This window comes from Columba livia, chromosome 23, assembly GCF_036013475.1.
Source record: "Columba livia isolate bColLiv1 breed racing homer chromosome 23, bColLiv1.pat.W.v2, whole genome shotgun sequence".
NCBI classification, from domain to species: Eukaryota; Metazoa; Chordata; class Aves; order Columbiformes; family Columbidae; genus Columba; species Columba livia.
The window spans coordinates 1,591,033-1,613,470 of NC_088624.1; the positions used below are offsets into that span (position 1 = coordinate 1,591,033).

The 22,438-nt window shown below is 55.6% G+C and overlaps 2 protein-coding genes and 1 long non-coding RNA gene across 4 annotated transcripts; all 3 read right to left on the minus strand.

Moving 5' to 3' along the window:
- Positions 1–42: 42 nt before the first annotated feature.
- LOC102096397 (gastrin/cholecystokinin-like peptide) lies at positions 43–1,115 on the minus strand. 2 transcript variants are annotated; one of them, XM_065039445.1, is made up of 3 exons: positions 858–1,115; positions 381–583; positions 43–275 (listed from the first exon to the last, which is right to left on the minus strand). In XM_065039445.1, exons 2-3 carry the CDS (start codon positions 571–573, stop codon positions 163–165), a joined length of 306 nt encoding a protein of 101 aa, XP_064895517.1. In that variant the 5' UTR covers positions 574–583; positions 858–1,115; the 3' UTR covers positions 43–162. The 2 variants fall into 2 exon arrangements, with proteins under 2 accessions (XP_064895517.1, XP_064895518.1); XM_065039446.1 differs by having other exon boundaries at positions 381–616.
- Positions 1,116–5,109: 3,994 nt separating this feature from the next.
- EIF1 (eukaryotic translation initiation factor 1) lies at positions 5,110–6,500 on the minus strand. The gene is made up of 4 exons (XM_065039443.1): positions 6,299–6,500; positions 5,869–6,032; positions 5,634–5,735; positions 5,110–5,331 (listed from the first exon to the last, which is right to left on the minus strand). Exons 1-4 carry the CDS (start codon positions 6,327–6,329, stop codon positions 5,287–5,289), a joined length of 342 nt encoding a protein of 113 aa, XP_064895515.1. The 5' UTR covers positions 6,330–6,500; the 3' UTR covers positions 5,110–5,286.
- Positions 6,501–8,010: 1,510 nt separating this feature from the next.
- Positions 8,011–11,599, minus strand: LOC135576089 (uncharacterized). Its single transcript, XR_010467713.1, has 2 exons — positions 9,234–11,599; positions 8,011–8,195 (listed from the first exon to the last, which is right to left on the minus strand). It is a non-coding gene; the product is annotated as an uncharacterized LOC135576089 (long non-coding RNA).
- Positions 11,600–22,438: the final 10,839 nt, after the last annotated feature.

A 22,438-nucleotide genomic window follows, 5' to 3' on the forward strand; every position in this document is an offset into this window, starting at 1 on the left:
TGTCTCTGCCCTACGTGCCCTGGCAGTGCTGGGGACAAATCCTACGCGTTTTTCCCCAGCTTTTCCCAGCAATACTTGAGCAGCAGCAGCTGTAGTGCCAAAGCTTTATTGTGCCGAGATGTGCACCGAGCGTGCCGGTGCTCGGCGCGGCCAGCACGGCGACTACGCGGCTTCGCCTGAGTCCTCAGCGCTGCGGCGGCCGAAGTCCATCCAGTCAGGGTAGAAGTGATCGTGCAAAGCCTCTGTCTCCTTGTCCCCGTGCACGTGCCCAAGCTCTGCCAGGGAAAGGACAGCAGGTCAGAGCTGCCCTGAGTCATGGGGGGGCCAGGATGCGCCTTATCGGGCCCCCCGGGGACTCCCCACCCTGTGCTGGCCGGTACCTGTGAAGATGTGGGGCAGGAACCGGGAGATGAGGTGCTGCTGCTCCTGGGACAGGGACTCGGGCCAGTCCCGCCGGATCAGGCTGGTGGGGGGCCGGCGAGGTTCCCCCGCAGCGCTCGGCACCGCGGGCCGGCACAGAGCGCCCGTTGTCATGATGGTGAGGATGAGGATGGTGCAAACCTTCACCTTCATGGCTCTGAGACTGCGCGGGGATGGGGAGCGGAGGCTGCAGCCCCTGAACTGGGGTCACCTGCTGAGCCTGCGGTGACGGTGACCCGAGCAGGGTGCTGTGCCCCACTGTCCCCTCCGTCCATCCCAGTGGTCCCAAAGTCTCCTCCATCCCTCCCAGGTGGCTCCAAAATCCTCCTCGCCCATCCCTCACATCTGGTGCCCGAATTCCCTCCATCCCTCTCACCCAGTCGGTCCCCAAGTCCTCAGCGCCCCCCGGCAGGTCCCCGTGTCCCCCCAGGACTCACCTGCTGGCTTCGGGGTTCACTGGTGGCTCCGTCTGGGCAGCCCCTGCTCAGCCCCGCTTTTAAATGCACGGCTGCCGGCACACCCTGGGGCGGGAACACGGCTGTGCCCGTATGGACACACGGCTGTGCCCGGACACACAGACATGGGTACAAGGACACACACACAGAGACATGGACACACACACACGGACACAACGACACAGACATATGGGCTTCTAGGGCTCCACGTTTACATATATGTATAAGTATATGTATATGTATAAGTATAAGTATAAGTATAAGTATATGTATATGTATATGTATATGTATATGTATATGTATATGTATATGTATATGTATATGTATATGTATATGTATATGTATATACACATGTATATGTATGTCTATATGTGTGTGTATATATATTCACACACATACATATATATGTGTGTATATATATATATATACACACACACACATCTATATGTATATCTCTGTGTGTGTGTGTGTGTGTGTGTGTGTGTGTATTCACACATATATATATGTGTGTGTGTATATATTTACATATTAATACACACATGCACGCACGTTTTTATTTCTGCAGAGTACATGAGACAAAGGGCTGTCGTTCTGTGTCTGCAGAAGTAACTGCAGAACTATGTTATCTCTCCATAGGTACATTTGTGTGTGTTGCATACAGGTATTTAGATGAATGTGTAGAATACACATACAGGTGTATGTGTATAGAGAAACACACACACACATACATATATATATATAGCTATAGCTCTAGATACAGAAGTTTGTATGTGTTCTATGCATATACACACGTGCAGAGTGCATGCACACAGATTGATCAGATATATACACAGAGACACATGCATACATACACATGCACAGGAACATGATTACATATGTAGGTGTGTCTATAGAAAAGTGTAGGTATTTATGTAGCTGCAAGTGCGCACACCTATAGCTATAGCTCTACACACCCACATACATATGTATATAGATATTCAGCCAGATGTATGTACATATAGACTCATATATATACACACACGCACACACACAAGCAGCTATATATGCATGTAGATACATATGCACATATATAGAATTAATATATTTTTATAAAACAATTATAATAGAAGTAATTATATATAGTATAACTAATGTATGATATAAAAATATACAGAATTATGCATATATATAATGTGTGTGTGTGTATATATATATATATAAAAATATAAAATATAGGGTATATATAATTCTGTATATTATATAATATGTATTATTTATATATTATGTATATTATATAATATATATTATTCATTATTATTTATAATAGATATTATTTATTCTAATTATATATTTTTACATATATATATAGAGAGAGAGATAAAAGATCTTGACAGAGATGCAGATGAAGACATAGATGTATATGGATGTAGATATAGATATACAGATATGTGTGTGTGTGTATCTGTGTGTGTGTATACATATACATATACATATACATATACATATACATATACATATACATATACATATACATATACATATACATATACATACACATACACATACACATACACATATATACACATATATACATATATACACATATACATATATACATATACATACATATATATATACACATACATATATATATGTGTATGAATGATGTATGTATAGAGCCAGAGAGAGCTCTAGAGCTGGCGCGTGTGTGTGCGCGCGCGCACTATAGAGACATGCACACACCTGTGTTGATATGGATGGAGACCAAGTGGTGCGCGTGTTCATGGTTTCACACATACAGGCATATATCTGTGTGTATAGATGTACATACACGTTTATGTGTGTATATGTGCATCCACAGTCACACTCAGGTTTTATACACGCAGATTCACACACACACATATTTACCACTGGGGTCAATTGTCCCACAGAGTTTCCAGCCACATAAACATATATGCACACACAGGTGTGCCTATATAAATATATATGTGTGTGTATATATATATATATATATGTGTGTATATATATATATATATATATTTATATATATATTTATATATTTATATATATAAAAATATATAAAAATATATAAATATATATATAAATATAAATAAACATAAATATATATAAATATATATGTATATGTGTATATATATACGTATACACACATAGCTATATACACATACATGAATCAAGACAGATAAATAAAAGGTACACTATATCTACTATGCATATATGTGTGTGTGTATAATATATGCACATGTATCTATATACCTTTGTGTGTGTGTGTCTATATCTATATCTATATCTATATCTATATCTATATCTATATCTATATCTATATCTATATCTATATCTATATCCATATCTATATCTATATCTATATCTATATCTATATCTATATCTATTTATATCATCTATATCTATATCATCATCTATATATGTATCTCTATATGTACGTACACGTGGATATGGATATAAAGACACACGTGTGAGGTATGGACACACATGGTGCTATTGACAATCTGCGTGGCCACTGTCCCCGTCACTACAAGTATCCATGGGGTGACAGACCCCGGAGCTGGGGACACCCAGTAACACCCGGGTGACGTGCACAGCGTCCCCCACTAAATCCCCATCTGCTGCCACCGACCTTTTCCTTCACCATCAATCCTTCCTCTTGCCCATATTTACCCTCTTCTCCTATTTGCAGAGAACATTTGTCTCGTTCCTTCAATAAAACAGGTGTGAGTGACATTCTGGGGACACTTCGCTGTCAGCCGGTGCCCCGGTGCTCACAGAGAACGATCCCGCTGCTCCTCAAACAGCCCCAAAACAAATGGGCTTTGAATGGGCAGGAAGGCAGCAGCGCCCGGCACCTCCCCATCGATCGCTCGCTCTGCAGAGTGGATTTTTAACAAGGAACAAACAAATTGTTTTGCAATTTCTGGCTTTTAATGGCTCAATCCAGGGCAAATGAGCCGTCAGGGTGATGGAGACACGGTGGTTCGACGGGCTCGGCCCTTTCTTGACGCAGGTTTGGAGCCGGACCCACAACTGCTCAGCGTCTCCAGCTCTGGTTGTGGCTTGACCTGGACGACCCTGTGCCCGCAGCACCAGGTCCTGGCTCAGGGCGCTCAGAAAGGTCCCAACACAGGCAGGGAAGTGACATTTTTGGAGCAGAAGCAAGCTGGGGACTGTGCTGTGTCCCGGGGTAACTCCCAGCCACCATCCCCGAGGTGCAGGAAGGGCACAAGGGCGTCCGTGCACTCAATTCTTTGCTTAATTGCAGCAATTTGGTTTCCGAGAGCAAAGTCTCGCAGGAAGGCAAATGGCAGCAAAGTGACCCGAGTGCTCCATGGCAGCACGTGGAAAAGGGGGGGAAAAGTCAGGATCACTGCAGGCAGCGAGTGAACAAACAAAACTCAGTTCTTAGAAAGCTGCTAGAAGTGCGAGCGGTCACCCAGGCAGCTCCCACTGCTCCTACAACACAGGGTGAGTGACCTCCCCAAAAGAGCCCAGCCCAGACTGAATTCATCAGATGTACCCATAACACTAAAGGGTGTTTTACCCAACAGCACCAGCAGTGCTGAGCCAGTGTCACTGGTGACAGAGCACAAAGCACTTCAGCTCTAAAATGCAATTGAATTCACCAAGGAAACGCTTTTGAAAACCATTTTTATTTAAATAAGACTTTAAATACATTAAGCATTAAAAATGAAACCAAAAATCTGTTCTTTCACAGGGCATTAGGCAGGTTGCTAGTGACACATAAGCTCTGCGGCTCTATCTACAATGGCATCGGTTATATTAGTCCAAAATTGATCCCTTGTCAGAAGTTTAACCCCAGGTAACGGTTCCTTTGGGTACACCAGCCCGGCAGCTCGGGGCTCACGCGGTACCAGCACCCGCCAGGCCTGAACTGCAACATCCAGCCTCAAAGTCCCTCTTCGGTCACTCCTCTTGTTCAAAGTCACGCGTCCCCACGTCCCTCTGCCACCAGGAGCTGCCCAGAGAGAAGGCACCATGGCCCCAGGTGGTGTCACAGCTCCCACTCGGTGCCTCGCTGTCGGGGACCATGGGAAGCACCAGAATTCCCATCCACGGGGCTGGAAGAGCAGCTGGACTGCGGAGCGATCCGGGCAGCCTGACAGTCCCTTGGCTTAACTCGGAACATCTGGTTACTTTTGGCTTCAGGCTGGACCACGCCAAACGCCCGATTTACCTCTGTTAAATGAGGGACAGCAAGACGAGATAGCATGGGCTCGTGTCAGTTTATTACATTACTGAATTACACTAGTCCAGACTGAACAGTGGACCCAAGATCGTTACATTACACAAACCGGCTGGTTTTAAACTTATGACAAGGGAGAGGTGGGAATTTCATGGTAAGGAAATCTTCTTGCATAAAGCTTCAGTGAGCCACAGGCACTTAAAACCCATGGACTTTCAGCTGGTCGTCTTTAGCCAGTCCAATCTGCAAGAAAGAAAATGCACTTTGCAGCACATGGAGGCAGACAAGCCTCTGTGAGCAGCCACACAGACATGGCAAACTTCTGCTCCCCCCTAAAGTATGGAATAGAGATTAGATTGCAGCTTCAGAATCTTGCTGGATGGTATTTGCCTCAAGCAAGACTTTCAAGAAGAGCAGACAGAGCCTCCTCCATCAGCCTGCTCTTTTAACACTAAGAAAATTAGAACCTGCATGCTCATTAAAACAGAGACTCGCATTCAGTTTAAAAATCAGCTAATGCATGCGGCAGCCTAAAGAAATCCTACCTCCACGAGGAACTGGCATATGTTCTTGCGCTGGTCACCTTGCAACTGAATCACTTCTCCATATTCAGGGTGTTCAATTACAGTACCATTGCAGGCAAATTTCTACAACAAAGAAAAAAGCCTCCTTTAGCACGACATAAACCACAAACGCTGCTCCCAGGTGCCGCCACAGCCCCCCAGAGAATCCACACCCCAGCATCACGGGTTTCTCCAGCGACCTCCTCGCAGCACCCACCTTTTTAAAGGCTTTCACCAGTTTCTTTTTATCGTAATCATCCGCGATGCCCTGGACTGTGGTGAGGGTCTTCCTGCCGTTCCGCTGCTGGATCCTTATATGGATGTAGTCCTCAGTGCCGGCGGGGAGCAGGTCATCACCCTTACTTGCATCAGCAAAGGGGTCTGCGGAAAGCGCCCGTCACACCCCGCCCCGCTCCGTATTGGCCGCGCAACCCACCCGTCACACCCCGCCCGGCTCCCCATTGGTCGCCCAGCCCGACCATCACGAACACGTCCCGCCCCTTCCCGCCTCCCCCCCACCCCCGCGGGACTGACGCAACCGGCCCCTGGAATAGCAACTGCGCCACGGGGCGGGGCTGCCCCAGGGCGGGGCCGCCAGGCCGCTCCCCCACCCCGGCCCGAACCGGCCGCCGCACAAAGGGCCTCACCGAAGGGTTGGAGGTTCTGGATAGCGGACATACGATACGCTTCCCTTCCCTCGGCGGAGGCTGCGGCGGCGGTGGCTGCGGAGGCGGCGGCGAAGGCTGCGGAACGCGACGGAGCGAGCGGCTCTGGGCGGGTGATGCTCTCGCAGCGGCGGCTGGAGACGCTATCAGGGGGGCGGGACTGGCGCCGCCCGCTTATATACCGCCTCCGTGTGACGCAAGCACGCACGGGAAGCGAGAGCGGCGATTGGCCGCCGGGCAGGGCGTCACGCCGCACGAACGAGCGCGGCCGCGCCCCGGCTGGCGCGGGTGCATGCGCGGTGGAGGCCCAACCGGGGGGGGGGGGCGGCCTCGCGCGGGGCGGTGCATGCGCAGTGCGGCGGGCGGGCGGCCGGCAGGGCCTGGGGCCGCGCTGTGCCCGGGCCTCGGGGACCCCTCGGGGCCGCCCCGGTCCCACCGCCCCCGGTCCGCCCCGCCGGCCTCGCCCGCGGCCTCTGCCCGCAGAGCAGCCCGCTGGGCCCGGGCAGCCCGGGCTGCGGGGCACGGGGAGGGAGACCGTGGCGTGGGGCCTGGTTCCCGGAGCGTGTGACAAGCGACGGGCGAAAGCTGCTGGAAGGCTGAAGGGTGTCGGAGGGATCACCGGGACCCACGGGGCTCCCGCGGGTGTGGGAGGCGTTTGGTCGCCGGCCCGTGTCCTGGGGAGAGGGTCTGGGCTCTGCCAGGCAGGGCAGTTCAGCTCACAGTGACCAAAACACACGGTAATGCCCCAAAATGCACAGTAATGCCCCAAAACACCCAGTAATGCCCCAAGTTGTGTTTCAAAACGCTCAGTAATGCCCCAAAACACTCAGTAATGCCCCAAGTTATGTTTCAAAATGCACAGTAATGCGCCAAAACACTCAGTAATGCCCCAAGTTGTGTTTCAAAACACTCAGTAATGCCCCAAAACACTCAGTAATGCCCCAAAATGCACAATAATGTCCCAAGTTATGTTTCAAAATGCACAGTAATGCCTCAAAACAGTAATGCCCCAAATTATGTTTCAAAACACTCAGTAATGCCCCAAAATGCATAATAATGCCCCAAGTTATGTTTTGAAACACACCGTAATGCCCCAAAATGCAAAGTAATGCCCCAAAACACACAGTAATGCCCCAAGTTATGTTTCAAAACGCTCAGTAATGCCCCAAAACGCACAGCAATGCCTCAAAACACACAGTAATGCCCTGAAATGCTCAATAATGCCCCAAAATGCACAGTAATGCCTCAAAATGCTCCGTAATCCCCCAAAACGCACAGCCCAGGGGTGACGCCGCCGCGCTTTGGCTCTGGCAGGCCGGGTTTGGTCGCTGAGCCCAGCACAGGCCGGTTGATCCACCCTGAGCGCTTTGGGGGCGACTTTACAAGGTCCAGCCTGAGCAGACTCAGACCCAGGCTGGAGTCTTAGACGGAGTTAGACGAGCTTTGAAGGTCCCTCCCAACCCAATCTAAGCTCTGGTTCTGCGCAGAGCGTGCCCGTGTGCTGGTCACGGTGGTGACAGCCGTTCGAAGCACACGCAGCACCACACGCACATAGAAATCAGCCTTCTGAACTCGTTTTCCAAGGCTCTGAGGACACACGGGTGCTGCAGAACACAATGTTCTCAAGGGAAGGCCTGGGTGTTCTGTGATGCCAAAGGGAAACGCTCAAGGTATCACCCGAATCTGCCAGAAAATGAAGCTGCTTATTTTTTTATTCTCTTTAAATATGCGAAACTTATTGCGTTTCAACTCACACAGTCAGACCTCGGCAAACTCAAGCCCTCCTCGCTCGGTCCCTGTTTGCTGGCTGTCCTGCATGGCTGGTGTCGGCTCATTGTCTCCCATTCTGCATGGCCTGGGTCTCGGTGTTCAGCGTGAGCTGCTCAAGAAAGACACTTTATTGCTCTCCTGGTGCTTGCTGTCTGGCTAAAAACCCCTTGCAAACTCACGAGCGTCTCCCAGCACAAGGTAGACCTGGTGGATGAACATCACATCCAGCACAAAGATGTCCTAAAAATACACTGAAGCCCCAGATATGAAGAACAGTATATCTACACTATTAATAGGGTTGAAAGCCGTATAGCTCCAGAGCGTAAACCCCCTGGGAGCGGGTTATTGCTGCAGACGGAACGGGAATATTGTCCCCAGGGAGTCATGGGTTTATTACATTGTGTATTGGGCTGCAGATCGTTCATCTCGGAGCCTGTCAGCTCCTTTCAGATCTCCTGCTCCCACCGTGTAGGTGTTCCTGCCAAGCTTTGGGAGCCATCTCTGAAATGCTACGTATTTTTGACAGGTTATTGGCATCTGGGTGTGCTGCCATCTGTGGGCCCTGGCAGCCATTACATGGCTTAGGTGTTGCATCATTCTTGGGGGTTTTATTTAAGATAAAGGCAAATTGTCTGTCTCGCACTAGGTAGAAGGGATAATTTGTGTTGCTGTATTTCAGTGTCTCTCTGGTATTTCTAAAGCATCTGAAGCATTTGAGATTTACAGTGCACCTTTCTGCTGGAGGCATTTCAAAGTCTTTACTACAGCAAAGGGACTTTATCGTATTTAACGTCAAACACTTGAACAGAGTCAATGGTACCTCCTGTCTTCTGGTGGCCGGGCTGGTCCCACAGCTGAGCCAGGACGCCTCTGGGAGTCAATTTATCAATGTCAGTGCAGATTCACACTGTCCATATCACATCGGGGTTTTTTCCCTCGCCACTGGACCCCCAGAGCCGTTGGTGAAACACCAAAAGTGGTGAGTGTGTGTCATTGGTGTCATTGCCATCGCTGGCGACGGGCTGAACGCCATCAGGGAAATGTTAATGGCAATTTTCAGAGCTGGATTCGGAGCAGGCACCTGCTCAGCTTCGGTTGAGCCCCCTGCACCCTCCTCAGCTCTGTCCATTGGGTGCTCGGTCCCTACCTGCTCTTGGAGGTGCCGGATCTCGGGCGTTTGTCGCGCTCCCCACGAGGTGGCAATGCTGATCTCCTTTGCAAGAGCCTCTCGGCGGGGAGCACCGCGTTGCTGCAGGTTTTTTTATGCCCAGAGCCCGGCAAATAACCATCTCCCCAGTCTGAACGCTGGCCCTGTGCGCAGGACAGTCCCACGGGGCCGTGACAATGCCCCATGAGCTGCCAGGTTTGGTTTGGGCTCGGCAGGAGGAGCGGGGAGGGCTCAGAGCGGTCTGTGACACCCGCGATATCGTCCCTCAGTCAAAGACCTGGCCCTGTGGTTGTGCTTTGGTGGCTTCTGGAAACCATCTCGGTGGCACACAGGGACCGCAGGGGGTCCCTGCGAGGCGGAAAGGCACCGACAGCAAGGGCAGGGCTGCCCAGCATCTCTATGAGACCCCAGGGTTTTGGGGGAAATGCTCTCACGTGCACCAGCCTGGGGTTGCCGCAGGTCTCATTTTTGAGTCTGGCAAAGCCATTTCACCCCGTGCTCTGAGGGGGGAGGTCTCGGTGCCTTTCCAATACACCTGGGAAATGTAACAGAAAGGAAGAAATCATCCTGGCATTTTGCTTTACTGCTTCTCCTGCAGCTCAGAATTGCCCTCCAGGCTGGGACATTCCTAGAAACCAGCTTTTCTCCTCTGACATCCTTCCCGCAGCCTCTGTGTGACGGCACAGACTGGGATTCAGGATGAGCCGGATTTCTGATGCGCAGTGTTTGATCCCATTAATGAGCGAAGGCGGCTCTGGCAGGCGTCAGCCCCGGTGATTAACCTGCTCCTGGAAAGAGCCGCGGCACGGCCGGTGAGCCCGGCTGTCATGGGGCCAGCGCCGGGAATCCCAGACTGTTTGCTCAAGGACCACATTTCCTTCCCTTACACAGCTGATCCTGGCAACGCGCGTCGCAAAGCTTCCAAACCCTGGAAGCGTTTATTTAATGAGTGAGCGAACCGCTCACTGCCCACACGAGGCGGAGGCCGTGGCCTGCGGGATGCTCCTGTGACACGTGTCCATCTGTCGGGTGCTCCCGTGGCACCTGTCTGTCTGTCAGGTGCTACTGGGACATGCTGTAACAGAGACGTGCACAGGAGCGTTTCAAATGCTGCAGCGTGTCCCAGCGCAGCCCCCTCCCCTGCGACACACAAGGGTCATCTGCGGGCACATCCCGATTCCTGTGACCCTCGGACACCACTTTGGCTCCTGGTTTACCCCAGCTTCTGTTTTCTATGGTGTTTATTCACCCTCCTTCCACTGCTCAGCCTTTGCCTATCCCAGTGCTGGCTGTGGAACCTCTCCTCTCCGCGAGGTGCCAGGAGAGCTCTAAGCACTGGGGCTCAGCCCAGCCCAGCCAAGCTCAGCCCAGCCAAGCTGCTGAGGCTGGTGTGCAGGCACAAGCCTGGCTCACAGCCCGGCTCAGCCTCTCCCTGCCTGCAATTGTGCACAAAAAACGGGGGTGACACAGCTTCTCCCAGCTGGGAAGATCCCAGTGTCCCAAATGTGTTCCCTGCAGAGAAGGAACCGCTGCAGCCCCATCCAGGTCCTGTGTCCAGGGCATGATCCTGGAGAAAACCTGACACAGGAGCAGCGATCGCAGGGACTGCGAAGGGTGGGAGCAGCTCCCCGCACACCAGCAGCCCGTTCCGCTCTGCCCAGCTTTGCTTTGCCCATGGGGCAGCGGGAGGTTTGCACAGATTTGGGCAGCACAGACCCCACCAGCACTCCCCAGGGTCCCCCACGGCTCTGCAGGTGTCTGGTGGAGAGCAGAGCCACTCCTCTGGGACACGGTGACCCCTGAACATGGGCCACACTGTCCCCACAGACATCTCTGTGTCCCCCGTGCTGCTCCATAACACTTAGTGATGGGGAGTGAGTCTGAAGGGTTTTCTGCAGCGGAAGGGCCCAGAGCAGTGGCGAGGGCAGCTCGAGGAGCCCCCACAGAGAACTGGGACAGGTTTGTGCATTCAGTCTCTCCCGATGCAGGACGGGAGCGTGGCGCTGCCGGCACCAGGCACAGCCAGCACCGGGCTGACTCAGAGCCTCGGCATCGGCCGTGCCGGGGAGGGATTGCCCCACACGGCAGTTCTGCGTGTCGGCCCCGGCACAGCCTGTTTGCACACGCCAGCAAACCCACTCTTGCCAGGCACGTCCTGCTTTTCTGCAGTTTATCACCCCTGGGCCATGCTGCCGGGACGGAGATGGGTCCAGGTGCCACGGGAAGGGGCAAAGGTGCTGGGTTTTGCTCCCTCGCTGGGCTGCAGTGGGGCTGGCCAGTGTGGCAGGGGAACAGCGGGGACACAGGGGTCCAGCCAGGGACATGCGTCCAGTCGGGATGTAACGTGGCCCATTGTGTCTGCCCTGCACGAGTCCAGCTCTGCCTCCCTCCATCCCGCTGGCTGGGGGCAATGGGGGAGTCCAGCCCTGCAGCCCGCTGCTCCCGCCTTCCCCCTGTTCTGGTTAAGGCAGGCGGTTTCACCAAGCTCTGCTCCCTGCCAGGGAGGGATTTGAGCCACGGAGAGACCATGGGAAGGGCCAAGCAGGGCTCTGCTGAGCTGGGCTCCTGGTGTGTGGTTGCTCAGCACCAGCACTGGTGAGGTTTGTGGACACACGACAGCCCAATCTGGGCCCTTTTCTGCCATGCTGGGTGCCCCAATATTGGGAAACCCCAAATTCACTGGGAAGGGCAGTGAAACCCTCCTCCGGGTGCCCCCACAGAAATCCAGAATGTGAGGGGTTGGAAGGGCCCTGGAAAGCTCATCCAGTGCAATCCCCCCATGGAGCAGGAACACCCAGATGAGGTTACACAGGAAGGTGTCCAGGCGGGTTGGAATGTCTGCACAGAAGGAGACTCCACAACCACCTGGGCAGCCTGGGCCAGGCTCTGCCACCCTCACCGGGAAGAAGTTTCTTCTCAAATTTAAATGGAACCTCCTGTGTTCCAGTTTGAACCTATTGCCATTTGTCCTATCACTGGTTGTCACCAGAAGAGCCTGGCTCCATCCTCCTGACACTCCCCCTTTCCATATTGATCCCCATGAACGAGTCCCCCCTCAGACTCCTCTTGTCCAGCTCCAGAGCCCCAGCTCCCTCAGCCTTTCCTCACACGGGAGATGCTCCACTCCCTTCAGCATCTTGGTGGCTGCGCTGGACTCTCTCCAGCAGTTCCCTGTCCTGCTGGAACTGAGGGGCCACAACTGGACACAAGATTCCAGGTGTGGTCATGCACAGCCCCGTGCTGCCAATGCCGCCTCACACCACAGGGATGAGTCCCCTGTTACCGCATGGCAAGGGCTGGGGGGAAGAGTGGGGCTGGGCAGCTCTCCCTGTGTGTTCAGGGGGCTCCAAAGCACACAAGGGGAGCAGTTCCACCTCCCTGGGTGCATTGCTGCCTGCTTTGCACTGCCCCATGCACCTCAGCCCAGGCTGGGCTCACCTCCTGCTCCTGCAAAGGGAGGAACCAACAAACAGCTCAGGCTGGCGGGACAGGGAGAGGACACTGCGTGAATCCACCTCTTGCTGACCCAGGGGTAAAGGGACAGGAGCTTTTTGGGGTGACAGCACCAGAAATGGTGAGCACTCATCTGTCCCCACTCTGCTGACTTGAGCAGAGAGATGGGGCAGGTAAGGCCAAACACCTTGGTCAGCATCTGCCTCGCTCCAGTTCCTATTTCACTTACGAGGCAAAACGTTTGCGGGGTGTGAGCACGTCTCCGCGTTCCTCCAGCCGCAGCCCTGCCCCTTCCCTGCCCCACGGCCAGGCACGCTCATCCCTGCCTACGCTGCAGCTCCCCGAGGGCCAAACACTGGCCACCCGCCAGCCCTCCTTGCTGCTCGCCCGTCCCGGCATGATGGAGGTTTGCCTCTTACAAAACACCTGGCCGTGGCAACCGCTCTGCTTAACTGGGCCGGCCACACTTTGGGGTCCCAGCGCCCTGGGTGCTCCAGGTGCTCAGCCCCAAACGGGGACACGCTGGAGCTTTGTGGACACAGCTGGGCTGCAGAAAGCACAGGCTGCAGTGGCAGAGGGACACTTGTGGGGACCCCAGGCCCTGGGGTAGCTGAGGTCCTGTGTGGTATCGTGGCTGCAAAGCCTGGAGCCACAGCTCATGTTGCTGCTGTGTCCTGTAGCTGCCTGGCCCTCCTGTGGCTACTTGCACTGTCCAGGGCTCCCCTGGCACCCAGGTGTGCCGGAGCAGCGGGTTTAGCGTGTCCCATGGTGCCAGGCAGCACAGAGCTGCTCAGGCCCCTTATCTCCCCTTTTATAGGGGTCAGGGAAACCTGGGCAAGCTGCATCTGAGAGTTTCAGCTGGAAAACACCCTGGCCATAGCCCCTTCTTTTCCTTCTTTTGATCACAAGACATCAGGGAGACAAGCACCCATCTGCCTGCAGACCTGCTGGGCCTCCCCCAGCAGCAGCAGCACCCCAGAGATGACACCAGGGATGTGCCCACCCCAGGGACCCCAAATCCCCCCGCTCACCCCACTGAACGGTGCGGGCTGCGGTCAGAGGTGCAGACGCTGCCCGGTTCCCCAGACCATTACCCTCCTGCTCCGGGACCCGCTCTGGCTGAATGTCAGTCTTTGCTCCTTAACCACGAGCAAACACCCCTCCCAACCTTCCCCACCTGCGGAGGGGGTTCTGAACCCATCAGCGTCACTGGAAGCAAACACAGCCCAAGGCATGGGGGCTGCCCTGCGGCCCCAGCACGCAGCCCTGGGGGCAGGAGACCCCGCAGGGCCATGGCGCGATGGGGTAATTGTGCGGGTGTGTCAGCCCGCTGTTGTTTCAGCTGACATGGCCGCGTCCCTGCAGCGGCTTGTCCCCACGCCCAGGCGTGATTAGCGAGGCGGGGACCTGCCCCCGCGTTCCCATCTCCCGGCTCAGCGCCGCCGCCCTCGCCGGCGTTGCCAGCCGGGTGTGCCGCCCCACCGCCCGCTCGCCGCTGCGAAGCCTAATAAGGAAACGACCCGCGCCCTCCTGCTTGCAAAACACCTTGGACTTAGTGCTGTGTTGGCACCACCTGTTCCCAGCAGCTCCCAGGAGGTGGTGGAGGCCAAAATGGCCTCAGTAACCCCCGGCTGGTCTGTGGACCAGCCCTGGGACCCTGAAGAGCTGATGCTCCAAACCCTGGCAGAGTTGGTTGTTGGGGTCCCAGTGCCATGTCTGCAGACAGAGGGACACGGGGAGGGGACACAGGTGGGGAACCGTGGTCTGAGCATGGAGCAGCCCAAATCCGTGGGACCCACAGGCTGTGCACGGTGTGCATGGAGGCTGCAGGATGCCAAGGGCTGGCGGTGCCGGCTCTGCACCATGTGCCGCGCTGGCCTGGCTGGTGTGAACCATGTCCGTGGTCGTGCCAACGAGTCGTGGAGCGGTGGGTGCAGAGTAACACACACATTCCTGCGACAGCTTTTGCTGGTGCTCAGCCCAGGCTGCTGCGGTGCACACCGGGCAGAGCCAGCAGCAGGACAGCGGTCCTGGTGTCCCAGCGATCCCACGGTGGCCTCAGTGCTAGGTCACCAGCACAGGGTGGGAAACACAGCGGTGGCTGGAGAAGAATGAAGCAGGCGGCTCCGGTGAGGGCTGTGCAGTGAAGCTGGCTCTGGGAACCACCTGCCTGCGTCTGACTGTGTTCATGGGGACAGGGAAAGGGACTCGAGTCTGTCCCCACTGGTTTACCATATGTTTGAAGGGGCTCGACGGCTCCCTGTCTGTGATTTGGGCAACGCTGGCTGCGGGCAGAAGGTGACAGAAATGCTCTGAGCAGAAATGGCCCCAGCGAGTCCCACGAGTCCCCCGTCCCTCACAACAGCCCTGGGTCCAAGCCCCATCCTGAGCAGTCACCGTTCCCAGCTGAAATGAAGGTGAAGGGCCTGGCTGGTCACTCGTGAGGCTCCAGTCTCTTTGGGACGCCTGTGCAAACCCCCCCAGCTTCCAGTCACCAAGACCCCTCGGGGACAAGCAGTCAGACCCCAGTTGTGTGGGGACACTGAGGTGCCCTGCACCCAACACAGGGAACTGAGGCACCAGCCCTCCCGGGAGCCTGTGGGAGCCCTGGGGGCAGCAGGAGGGGGGACAGGGCTGTCTGCAGCACCCACCACCAACCCAAGACGGGGCTGACGGGACCCCCCTGAACCCACTGGGCTCCCCGGGCTGGGCCATGCGGGTGGAAAGTTATTTCTCAGGAACTGGCTGATGGGGAAAGTTCTTTCCCAGGTGTGGCTTGGGAGGAATGCAAATCCTCTGAAGGTCTTGTCTCCCCTGTAATTACTCAGGCAAGTTTCAGCTTGGAGCTGGGCCGCCCCAGCCCCAGGCGTGGGAGCGAGAGGGGGTGACGCAGCCGCCCGTCCCTGCAGCGCACATGTCCCCTCCTGCCCCAGGAACGCGCCCGCTGACTCATGGGCGGCACGGAGGGGAGTGCTGGGGGGGCTGGGGGGTGCAGGCACGGAGCCCCACGTCCTGCAGCCTGGAGGTCCCGTGGGGTGACCGAACACCCGAGCGCTGCCCTCCCTGCCCTCACCCGGGGGACAGAGCTGTCTCCATGCCGGAGCGGGCAGCGTCCTGGTCCTGCGTCTGAGCAGAGCCAGGAGAAACGCACGTCCATGGGTCTGTGGGACAGGTCTGCCCATGCAGGACGCAGACTGGGCTGCAGCCTGGCCCCAGGCAGCCCTCACCCTCACCAGCTCTGCAGACACCAACCCCAGGATGCTGCCACTGGACATCATTCTGGCAGTTGTAAGCCAAAGGGGCTCAGCTTGTGGGGCTACCAAAAAAAGGGCCATTGCATGGGTTTGTCTCAGGGGAGGCCCATACAGCCAGAGCCAGAGCAGCATATTGGGTGAGGTTGCCTCAGGCCCCTGGAATGGAGCCCAGGGTCAGGGGCTCGGGGTGAGCAAGCAGAGGGGACCCCCAGAGGGGCTCCACTTGGGCAGGAGCCCTGGGCTGCCCCTGCGCACCACAGCCAGGGCTCTGCACGCTCGTGCTGTGCAATCGGGGCTCAGTAAGAGGCGTCTGGGCGAGGGCCATGGGCTGCAGCGGAGCAGAGACAGCAGCCACCCAAAGCCCGTGTCCTCGCCGCAGCGCAGGGGCTGCAGCTGTGGTGCCAGAGGGACATTTCCCCGCCAGGCTCTCGGCGTGGTGAGCAGCGAGTGGTGCCATCTGCGGCAACGAGTCAGAACTACGGACAGGCGTGCGTGCACATGCGTGTGCACACCCTTACACGCTTGCTCACACTCGCCTCCTCCCCTCTCCACCCGAGACGGGTGAGGGCCCAGCTCTGCCTGGCAGGACGCAGGCGCCGGCTCAGCGCCAGACCCAGCGATGTGGCGGCTCTACCTGCGTGCCTGGCTCTGCCTGCACCAGGAGCAGGAAGCGCTGCTGGGGCGCAGAGCAAGGGCAGGACGCTGTGGCCAGCACCGAGAGGTGCGTTTGGCGCCCTGGGATGCCTGCAGCCTCACTGGGGTGGCGGTCCGTGCCCTGCCTCTCTGCAGGGTGCTGCCAGTGGGCCCCGTGCACGGTGTGACCCAGGACCCTCTGCAGGGAACGGCATGGGCAGGATGCAGGCAGGGGGCAGCTGCCCACGGTGGAGCACCCCCTGCACCCCCTGGTGCAACCCAGCACCCCCGCCCTGCACATCCCAGCAACCCAGCACCCCCAGCGCCCCGCTGCGCTTCTGAGTAACCCCCAGCACCCCTCGCCGGCCCGCCCCGCCGCGCCGCCCGCCGCCAGCAGGGGGCGCCCGTGCGCAGCGAGTGCGCCCTCCGGCACCGCTGCGCGGTCCTAGCGCCAGCCGGCGGATCCCGGGGGGGCCCCTGAGGGTCCCGGGGGGGTCCCCGGCCCAGCCCCCGCTGCGGGTCCTCGATCGCAGCCCCAGCCCGGTCCCAGCACATGCCCCGTGCAGTCCCAGCCCTCCCCGGTTCGGCGCGGGGCCCTCCTGGTGCCCCCTCCCCGCTCCTGGTGCACCGGGATCACCGGGGCTCCCCCCGGTTTGCGCTGCCGAGGCCGCTGGGATCCCACAAGATGCCCTCCCAGACCGGCACCGGGCTGTGCCGACACACATCTGCACGATACGGTGCACTGAAACAAGGATGAAGTTGAATCACAAGCGTTTGCTCTGCCCTGCAGCAACTGGTTAAGCACAGTTATTTGGATTAAAAAAAATAATAACAGAGGCAAAAGAGCTGATTCCAAAGCTGTAGCTCATAATTACTGTTGCATATCAAGAGCATCAGCTGCGCTCTGGGCGAGAGCGCAGGGCCGAGCGCGGTGCCAAGCCCAGGCAGGTAATTGCCGCAGCCAGACACCCAGCTGATGGGCGGCTGCATCGTGTCTCTTTGAACTCATGCACAGAAAATCATTAGCGCTCCAAGGTGGAGCTGTGGACTCGAGCCAGCAGAGCTGCAGGGCACGGTGCGAGGGATGCGCAAAGCAGGGACCGTGGTCCTGTCGGGTCCTGGCGGAGCTGAAGGTGGGAGCGGTGAGGCTGGGGAGCTCTGGTCCTCAGGGGGAAGTTGGGGATGGATGTGGGGAAGATTTATGGCTGGGGACCTCTGGTAGGTATGGACTGTTTCAGTCTTGTTAATGACTTCAGAAAACTGCCTGCCAAGTGTGGATTAATGAGCGGCTGAGCAATTAGAACGGTGTTGGAAGCGACGGCGCAGCCTGGTTACCGGGACTGCTCTGGGGCAGCGTGGCGCATCTCATGGCTGGGCAGCCCCTTCCCAGCATCATCAGTGGCTCCAGGGGGCATCCCCTATTGTCCCCCCATATGTACAAGGCGACCAGACCTTGCCGCACAGTGACCAGGACAAGCCCTGGGAGCAGGAGGGCACTAAATGCCAGCAGACAATGCCACAGAGGAGTCACAGGGCTGGTGGAGTCCCTGTCACCGACAGGGTTGGGCACATCCACCCGGGGTCCTTTGGTGTAACTGGCTGCACCCCAAAGCCAGGAGAAAAAAAAGGTGATTCCTGCCCTTCTGTGAGTTCGAGTGTCTCCAGGCTGATGTGAGCATCTGCCTCACCCTATCGCCAGTGTCACGGGTGTCCCCAAGCCAAGGTTCCCATCAGTGGCTCAGAGACCTGGGCTGGAGTCACTGTAGTAGGTGTGGGCACGGAATGAGTGTGAGAGCTGCCGCTTGCTGCCCGCAGCCAGCATGGGAAAGTATGTTTGCAACTCCCTGCCCGCTCTGCCGTGCTCAGCGAGGGGAGAGGAATGAACAGACAGGGTGTGATCGTATTTCCACACCGACGGAATGAGACATGAGGAAACACAGGAGCTGCTCACTATCTGGAAGGCAGACGCTGAAAAAATAATGTGGGAAACTCCAAAGGCTGGAGTTTGCTGTGGAGATAGAGCTGAAGCAATCAGTGATAGCTTGGCCGTCTGGCTCTGCTCAGACACAAAACATATTCTTTTGTCTAGAATAAAACAAGCACTGATTTGTTGTCTGTCTGTCCTCCCTTTGCCAGCCAGAACAACTCCCTGATTGTGGCTCCGACTGCAGCTCGGAGAGATTCATGGGGAGAACCCTGGACCCCCACACGCTGTGGGGCAGCTCGTCCCTTGGGCTCCGGATCAGGGAATCCCCATCCCTGGTCCACAGCTCCGTGTGTTGTTCCCGGCTTGAGCCTGAGCCGGAGCACACGAGCTCGATGTCACTGAAGAGCCCTTTCAGGGTAAGAGGAGCCGAGCTGCTCACAGCACCGAGCTCGCTGGAACAGGTTCCTCATCCACAAGCAGGGGCAGATGGTCCAAGCTTTGGAGACAAGACTGGCTGTGAGCAAAAGCCATTCAGCATCCTTATTGTTAAAACATGCCAGCAGAAAAGGAGCGCTCAGACATCCTTCATCTGGGCGAGCTGACAGCACGCTGGGCGGTCACAGTGCTTGGGTGGCAGTGAGGATGAACCTGGGGGACGAGCCTGAACCATCTGTTGAAAGACCATCAAGTGCCAGACAGGTCTGTGATCCCCAAAGCAAAGCAGCGATAACCACACCGCTCCCATAACCACACTGCTCCCATAACTACACCGCTCTGATAACCACACCGCTCCCATAACTAACTACACCGCTTCACGCTGCAGCTGAGCAACGGAGCGTGTGAACTGGCTGCATTGGCAGCGCTGATTCACTGGGAATCACTCCCGTACAGGGATCTCAGTGACACACGCTGTGCCGAAACGTGCAGAGCGGGTCTGTGCTCCAGCAAGGTGGAGGTGGCTTGTGATGCATCAAAGGATGTGGGGCCAGAACCTCACCTGCTGCTCTGCAAATAGTGTAGGGATGGAGGAGCATCACCCTCTTCCATATTCACCAAGAGCAGAACAGGGGTTGTTGAGAACCCAGTGTGGTCCCAACACGGGACTCCTTAGGCTGCCGATGGAGGCAGGACCCAGTTTGGAGCCCAGACAATGCAGAATCACACCCCTGGTTGTCCCTCTGGTCAGTCCTCTGCCCCCTGGTTCCGCTGCTGCCTCCTCCCTTCTGCAGCTGATAGGGACCAGGCTGTGCTGCCCGTCCCCTCCATCCTCACAGCAGGGGAAAAGGGGGTGAGCGTCACCCCACAGCTGGGGCCAACCTTGGCAGATGCTGAACACCCCAAGCCTGCCCAGAGGGAGTTTCCATTGCAGACACACCATAAAGTTTCCTTTCATGGTAACAGATCCAGGATCGCGTTTTTCCAGATAACACGGGGGCTGTCAGGACATGTCCCAGAAGGTGATAAAGAATCAGCAGCTGGGATAGAAACACAGACAGCATACTTCACTCCACACCTTGATATATTTGTTACCCACCTTGCTGGTGTTCAAACCTCCAGAGCAAAGCTGTCAGCAAGGGGAAAGCCTGCGCCTGCCGCTCCTCACCTACAGGAGACACCTCTCCCAGGCTTGCATCCTTTAGCTGGTTCCTACCCAGCCCTGAATTGCTGTGAAAAGCACTTAGGAGAAGCTGCCCCACAGGTGAAACCAATGACTCCTAATTAGCCCTTATTCATTGCATGAAAAGCACAATTAAGTGCTATTGTTTGAGGTGAATGCAACTCACCGACCCTAGCCTTTTGACACCAGCCCTCCCCACACTGTGTGCACTGCTTGTCCACCCCAACCTATAATTTCACCTCCCCATGCCAACCCGAGGAGTTGAGTTCTTTATTCCCCTGCAGCACACAGAGATAGCATCTATGGCATGCTTCTTGCTGGAACAGCCTCTGATACCATCTCCTGAACACTCTGAGGCTTTTCTTCATTTTTAATCTCAAGGGAATTTATTGTGGGTGAGTGTTTCAGGAGAGCCCGGGAGCTTGAATTCTTCTGGTACCATAAAACAGCTGAAGTGGTGCATGCTAGTCTATATTATCATGCTCTATTGACAGAGCTGGTGTTGAAGGGAAACTCTGGGCTAAGGGTTTCTCTTGTCAGAGCGGGGCCAGTTTGGGAATTACTATTGAGGAGCTCAGCCAGAGGTCAGTGCAGGAGCTGATTGGCAAGAAAATGGGTCAGAAAACACCAGAAAAGGCTGATATTGCAGGACAATCTCCAGATCTCTTAGGCTCCTGGGCCAGCTGTAATATAAAATCTTAACCATGGGCTGAGGTTGTGATAATGCAGCAAGAAAAGCCCTAAACCCAGGTATTTCCTCCTCTAGGGCTGTGGCAGGGCTTTGCCTAATTGAGGGCAGCTATCACCTCCAGGGTGCCTTGTAACTTGGCCTAAAATGTGAGGGTGACGTGAGCAGGGGGACAGGACCCACAGCACAGTGTTTGGCCCACCTGGGAGCTGCCTGGAGCAGGAAGGTGTTCGCCGCAGCGAACACGAGCAAAGCGAGCACATCTGGAAGGACTCAGAGCACGGGTGGCCAAGGAACAGCACCTGAGCACGGCTCGCACACGGTGGCTGTTGGGCAATCCCGCACCCCACACTGCGGAGGGAGCCGGGCCAGGGGAACGCTGGTCCGCACCCTCACAGCTTGCCCTGGGATTTCACTGCAAGCTGAGCACCATCATCCGCACCTGGAATCTTGTGTTCAGTTGTGGCCCCTCAGTTCCAGCAGGACAGGGAACTGCTGGAGAGAGTCCAGCGCAGCCACCAAGATGCTGGAGGGAGTGGAGCATCTCCCGTGTGAGGAAAGGCTGAGGGAGCTGGGGCTCTGGAGCTGGACAAGAGGAGACTGAGGGGGGACCTCATTAATGTTTGTAGATATCTAAAGGGTGAGTGTCAGGAGGATGGAGCCAGGCTCTTCTGGGTGACAACCAGTGACAGGACAAGGGGTAAAGGGTTCAAGCTGGAACACAAGAGGTTCCACTTAAATTTGAGAAGAAACTTGTTCCTGGTGAGGGTGGCAGAGCCTGGCCCAGGCTGCCCAGGGGGTTGTGGAGTCTCCTTCTGTGCAGACATTCCAACCCGCCTGGACACCTTCCTGTGTAACCTCATCTGGGTGTTCCTGCTCCATGGGGGGATTGCACTGGATGAGCTTTCCAGGTCCCTTCCAACTCCTGGCATTCTGGGATTCTGTGATTCACACGCTCTGCCTGGGTTGCTCCCATGTCCCATCCTTTCCTCCAAATCCCAGGATTTTGCCGCTTGGGGAGTCAAAAATCCAAATCTGAAGCTGATGGGTTCTGAGGCGATGCTGCCCAGAGCCTGCGACTAAGAGGATCTGGAGGCTCTTTCTGGTTAAGCCGCTTCCTCGGTGGCCGCCCAGAAAAATCGCACTGGAGCTGCTAAAGAAAGAGAACGTGACTCCCTGTTAAGCCCTTGAGATCTAATAGCGATGCAGATAAAGCCTTGTTGTTATTGTGTCCTTCAGGGAACAGATGAAAGAAAGGAGGCACTGTGAATTACCAAGGGTGAGGCCCTGGGAACTTCTTAGCAACTCCAGAATCACTTAAGTGCATGAGAATGTGAAAACAGCCAGAGGGGCTGCGGGAAGGAAGGAGATCACCACAGGAGAGAAAGCACAAAAGGGTTCCTAATCCCTATAAATTCTCTTTTACTACCTCACAGGCACCTCCGCTGAAAGAAAAAACAACTTCTCTTATCCGAGAGTGACATTGCTGGAGCCAGGCTGGCCAGCAGGTTGGGCGTGCGATTTCCTACCATGCACTGCAAGAGCTGGCGCCACATCAGTAAAGGATTTTTATTTATTGTTTTACCCAACAAAGAATAAAACAGTGCAGTT